Genomic DNA, 6,000 nt, shown 5'->3' with positions numbered 1-6,000 from the left:
GCAGGTTATAGAAGTTAAGGATCTTAGTCTTTATCCTATAATGATAAGAAGCCATCAGAGGGCTTTTCTTCAGCACTTTAAAATGTCATTCTGTTTATTTCTGGCCTCCAGTGTTTCTGATGAGAAGCTAGCTGTCTTGCTGTTTTCCTGTATGTCATATGTCCTTTTATAATTGCTGCTTTTAAAGTTTTGTTTCTTTACCTTTGTTTATCAGCAGTTGCACTATGTTTCTACATGTGGTTTTCTTTCTATTCATGCTGCTTGGGGTTCAGTTATTTCCCTGGATCTGTGGATTACTGGTTCATGTTGTAGTTTCCTTTTATCAAATTTAGAAATCTTCTGGCCAATATTTCTTCAAATATTTTTTTCTGCCCCTTCCCCTCTCTCTCCTTTTCTGAGACTACATTTACACTTACACTAGACTTCTTAGTCCTTAGTACAGGTCATTCCAGGCTCTGTTCTTTTTTTTTTTCAAACCGTTTTCTTTCTGTGCTTCAGTTTGGATAATTTCTTCAATTTGGATAGTTAAGAGCCAGCGTCTGGCAATTCCTGGAAAATCTGAACATTAATATCTTCCCAGAAGCACAGATACCCAATTAATAGCTATGGGCTCTTTGGAGAAAGGTTTAGAGATATATTAGTCAAGAAGGCAGAAATCACAAGATATTACAACAGAAAGAATCTAGTATTGGGTATTGAGGGTCTGAAAAAGCAAAAAGGGAGCACTGCAGTAGCTCAGAGATGGTAACTGTAACAGAGCAGCTACCACCCTTAGAGCATGTGAAAAAGAGGGGTCAGGGTTGAACTATAAGGTCTCCAAAGCTCAGTGGAGTGACCCAGCTGAGCTATAGCTCAGATTCCAGAAAGGATGCTGTTTAGCTGGTCCTCCTCCTACTGAGAGGGATATGATGAGGCTGCTAAGGGATGGAGAAGTGCCAAAAGAAGCTCAAGGCTGAGATCAGTTGCTGCTGTGGAGCAAAAGGCTATTGCTTATTGCTGGGGTAACAATGACAAACTGCAAACAAATGGAAAGGAAGAAATCCTTTCTCCCCTTCTCCTGTCTTCTAGTCTCCCTCTAATGTCCTTTATTGATGGAACCTAATGAGACACCAGCCAGCATAGGAAAAATATAATTTACAGCCTCTGAGCCATAGCATCACAGAGGTAAGTACAGAAGAGTGAATTTGAAGTTAAAATAGCTCAGTAATAATAACAGTAGCCTAGTAACTATATCAACATTTGTTGTCCTAAATTAGTAAAATTGCCCAAATTAGACACAAATTAATGCTACTTTATATGCTTTTACAACTTTTATGCCTTTTGAGAAGAATTTCAAGTTACCATATTGTATCAAATTTCTGCTGTACCATGATTCCTGTTAGTGTCTTTTTTCCAAGGGTAAGGAGTACCTTTACTACAGCTTACACATGCACTTGCTACAAAATCATAAACAAGGACAGTTTTGGAAAAGATCTGTAAAACTGAGGATAAATAGACCTTGTCCCAACATTAAGTCTCCCACTATCAGGTACAAAATGGCACAGACTAAGTAGAGCTGTCAAGAATCCAGTCTTCTCCCTACTTCCATTATCCTATGCATTACCTAATGTAGCCATAGCAAAGACCAATTTTCTGTTTGAAAGTAGGGCAACTACTATGGTCATTGAAAAACCACCTGTTTTCCTTTGTTCCCTCTTTCTTGCCTCAACTTAAGCTCCCTTACCCAATCCAGTCACCTCTAGTTTCTAATGTAAGCAGATGACAAAATAGGGATTGTATTAAGATTTCACCTTATCGTGTACTTTTCACCAATGAAGATTTTTGGCTATTAAAGGATTTTTATTAAACATTTGTATAACATTGGGCATAAACATTTATTTTAGGGCCACAGAAGTTCCATCTGAAACGGCTCATTTCCTCAAGTATTGTGTTCTTCAGTGATGAGAGTTAACATTCTCCTACCACAATTACTTTTTGTTAATAACCATAGAAACACTGGATTTATGGTGTTTCACATATTTAACATTTGTTTTTTAACATATTAGACTAGAATAAATTTTCTACATCTGCCTATATTGATTTTATATACCACTCTGTCAATTATACAACACAAGACATTTATAGGTAAATATTAAAATGGCAGTGTACCTATTAATAACTTAACAAAATAATAATCAAGTATTCATTTGATGGGAGAGTCTAGTATTTCCTGATAATCCTGCCTTCTTAAATTTCTCCAATAAAGCTTATAACCAGCAAGGACAAAAACACTAATCATAATGATTACCCCTCCAAAAACATCATAGACACTAGGAAATATGTGTAACACTAGAAGCTGTAAGACCATAGCTACTACAATCTCCAGGTGTTGTACTGTGCTGACCAAAGCTGGATGGAATTTGTCCAAAGCATAATAAACTCCTAAGAATGCTGCAGTGGAACAGACGCATATGGCAATGAGATAACTCCAGGTTTCTCCATCTAATGGGATGATGGGTTCTTGAAGAACAAACATAGTAGATATTCCCCAGATTGTCCCAGTCCAACCAAAGGTAAACAGTGCAGTCCACATGCTAATCTTCTCCTTAATAGATCTGTATACTATCATAGAAAGAGCCGTGGTCAGTCCGGCCATCACGGTCATAGTATACCCAAAGGCTTCTTTCCAGGCATTTAACAAAGAATTGTCTTCATCGACAATGTTGGGGATCATGACAAGACAAACACCTAAGATGCTGCAAACAACTGTAGCCATGTCAACATAAGCCATTTTCTCATCTATAAGTAAGAAAGCCAGAATGGCACTGAAGACTGTGGTTGTGGCTCTCCACATAGTGGTCCCATTGCTGGGAGGAACTATTGAAAATGATGTATAAGCACAGGTGATAGAGATGACATTGCATACACCATAAAAGAAGAGTCGTAATCTGTATCCACTGGGTCCAAAGGGGGCCTCCTGGTAGTAACACACGACTAACACAGATAAGACCTGCAAGACAGAACGGATAAAAATCAGCTCTAGAGATGGAACTTTAGAACGATCAGAAACAAGCCTGGTGATCAGAGCTACACATCCATGAGCCAGAGCAGATCCAAATAGCACTATCCACATTTTTCTGGATTGAAAAATATTTTTTTCTGCAAAGCTCTGGAATTGTCCAGTATCATTAGTCATTGGGTCTTCTGTTGGCAGAGGTCGAGTATCCATGGTTCCAAAGAAAGTTCTTCCTTTTCTTTTCATTTCACTCAGCAGGCCTTTCTTTGGATTTTCTTCCATAAGATTTCCATAGTCTTCATTGATTTCTTCATATCCATCATCCCCAGGCTGGGGATAATGGGAAGTATATTTCACCATCACTGTGTTGGGATGTATTTTCACCCGCTTTTTAACTGGATATTTTTTGGAGGGAGAAGTATCCATTTCTTCAGATAATCAATTCTATTTAAGAAAAAAAAAAGACAAGTGTACATATTCAGTTGAAATTTGGTTTTAATTTCTATTATAATAATATGTACCAATTTAATCATAGAGAGTAGAGTAAAAAACTGTAAACATTTTTAAATTTTTAAAAAATTTTTTAAATTTTATTTTAAATTAAAAAATTATTTTAAAAACTACATTTTTCAGTCTCATCTTTTTTTTAAAAAAGATTTATTTATTTATTTGACAGATAGAAATCATAAGGAGGCAGAGAGGCAGACAGAGAGAGAGGAGGAAGCAGGCTCCCCACTGAGCAGAGAGCCCAACATGGGGCTCAATCCCAGGACCCTGAGATCATGACCTGAGCCAAAGGCAGAGGCTTTAACCCACTGAACCACCCAGGCGCCCCTTTCAGCCTCATCTTATGCTTGCCCCTATTTCTTGCTTGGCTTATTCTTTGTCTCATTCAGCTCTGTTACTTATCTTTGCACCACAAACAACTGAGATTTTTCATTCCTACCTGCTTCCCCACTCACACAATAAGAAAAACACAGAAAAGTAAATAACAACTTAGATAAAACCTTTACTTTTCATTGTGTCTTCTCTCTATAATATCAATTTTAAATAGATAAGTCCACAGTTTTTTGTATAATTTTTTTATAATATCACAATTAGCTCTGCAGAACAAATTATATTCTTTTTAACATTTATTCTGGACTCCTCATACATATTCAGATATATAGATAGATCAAAATTAGAAAATCAGTAAAATGGATTTAGTGACAGTCATGCATTGTTGTTGTGTAATACCTTTCTGATAAGCAATTGGTCAATATACATTAAGATTTTAACTGAAACTACCCTTTAATTTAGCAATATCACTTCTAAGATTTTATCCTAAAGATATTACTTATGTGTTTAAAAAAAGAGAAAAAATAATATGCTTTTACATATGCTTGTATAACATAAGGAAATTATGGAAAGATACAAAATAAACTAATAATTGTTAGGGTGGAACAGGGAATAAGAGTGGAAGAAAACATGCAATATACATTTTTGCATTTTAATTTTAGAATCATAATATTGTTCAAAACATTAAATTACAAACTAAAATAAGATGTTCATATATTAAGAAAAAGAGCATACAAAAAACTGTAGAAAAAAATGCTTGAGTAGGAGGGTTCACTATAGCTTATCACAATGACCCTGTGTGCAATGTAATACTATGCTATACACCCATTAAAAATGATGATGCAGCTATGGGAGTGCTGTGATGTGTGTAAGCCTGACGATTCACAAATCTGTCCCCTGGGGCTAATAATACATTATATGTTAATAAAAAAATGATGATGCAGATCTTTATTGACACAGAAATGTGCATGACATTTTGTTAAGTGGGAAAAAAACTTGTACGGATTAAATAAAATAATGCATATAAAGAATTTGCCACAGTGCTGGCATATTGTGAACTCTCAGTAAATGTTAAGAAGAATTCAGCTTCCTTTCTTTCACCTTTCACCTTTCTTGAAACACTGGGTATCTTCTACATTGTTACCAAAACTTGTATTTGTTCACTCAGTTCTCTTTCCTGTTCGTTCCTTTTTTCTAAGAACAATTTCTTTGATTTCTCCCCTCCCCTATGAAGGAAAAAAAAAAAAAAAAAAAAAACCTTTTTTTTTTTTGGTCCTTATGACATCCTCCCTGTCCTTGCCAAAAACTCAACGGTTCCAGGATTTTAAACCATGGTCTAGAAATCAAATCCTATTTTGTTCTTTGACACTATCTGTTTCATTACTCTTTACTCTTTTTTCTTCTAAATGACACTATCTTCAGGTGGAAGAAATAATTTTTAAAAAACACCACCTGTGCCTCCAAATTCTTCATTTTCCTAACCTGGACCTCCCACTTGGCAGTTCTTCCTACATATTACTGTCAAGCTAATCTGATGTTCTTTTATTCCAATTTATATCAAATTGTGACCTCAGCCTCAGTAATCCCAAATTGGATAATCTTGGTCTTCCAAACAGATTTTCTTTCCCAAATTTAGAGTGATTTTCTCCATGATACCTCACTGAATTTATGTTTGCAATACCACCTCCAGTTCCCCTAAGCTAGAAACCAAGGCATACTCTGAATTATCCTTTCTGCTGTCACACTTCCATTTGGTCATCAATCATATTGTTCTTGTCTTTGAAATATTCCTCAGATTTTTCCTTCTCCAGTTCCATTTAACCTTTGTGATTCTGGATCATGTTATTGTGAATTCCTATTTAGAATATTGCAACAGCATCCTAACTCGCCCCAATCCTTCTCCCGTAAAGTCCATCTATATTATACCACTATCTACTTTCTTCTGTCTTTAAAAGATTCAAAAGAAAACAACTTCCCTTATGCTTTCTCCATTTAAGAACTTAGAGTGATTTTCTCCTGGCTACCTCCCTGAATCTCAGCTCTTTTGCCTGGCTTTCCAGACCCTGCCTCATCTAGCCCCTATCAATCCTTAACAAAAATATTGCCGTGATTAGTCCAGTGCCCTCCCTGACCTCACTCTCCACACGTACATGTCATTTCTCCAAGTC

General features: G+C 36.0%; 1 protein-coding gene across 1 annotated transcript in view; it reads right to left on the bottom strand.

Annotated features, from left to right (window-relative positions):
* Nucleotides 1-1,818: 1,818 nt before the first annotated feature.
* SLC35G2 (solute carrier family 35 member G2) overlaps nt 1,819-6,000 on the bottom strand; it is a 40,196-nt gene continuing 36,014 nt past the window's right edge. Inside the window, exon 2 of the mRNA XM_032333895.1 lies at nt 1,819-3,439. Within this exon, the coding sequence (XP_032189786.1) occupies nt 2,183-3,421 (1,239 nt within the window). The 5' untranslated portion in view covers nt 3,422-3,439 and the 3' untranslated portion in view covers nt 1,819-2,182. The remainder of the gene's footprint in view (nt 3,440-6,000) is intronic.

Source organism: Mustela erminea, chromosome 1 (assembly GCF_009829155.1).
Source record: "Mustela erminea isolate mMusErm1 chromosome 1, mMusErm1.Pri, whole genome shotgun sequence".
NCBI classification, from domain to species: Eukaryota; Metazoa; Chordata; class Mammalia; order Carnivora; family Mustelidae; genus Mustela; species Mustela erminea.
This window is presented reverse-complemented; position numbering and strand designations above follow the sequence as displayed.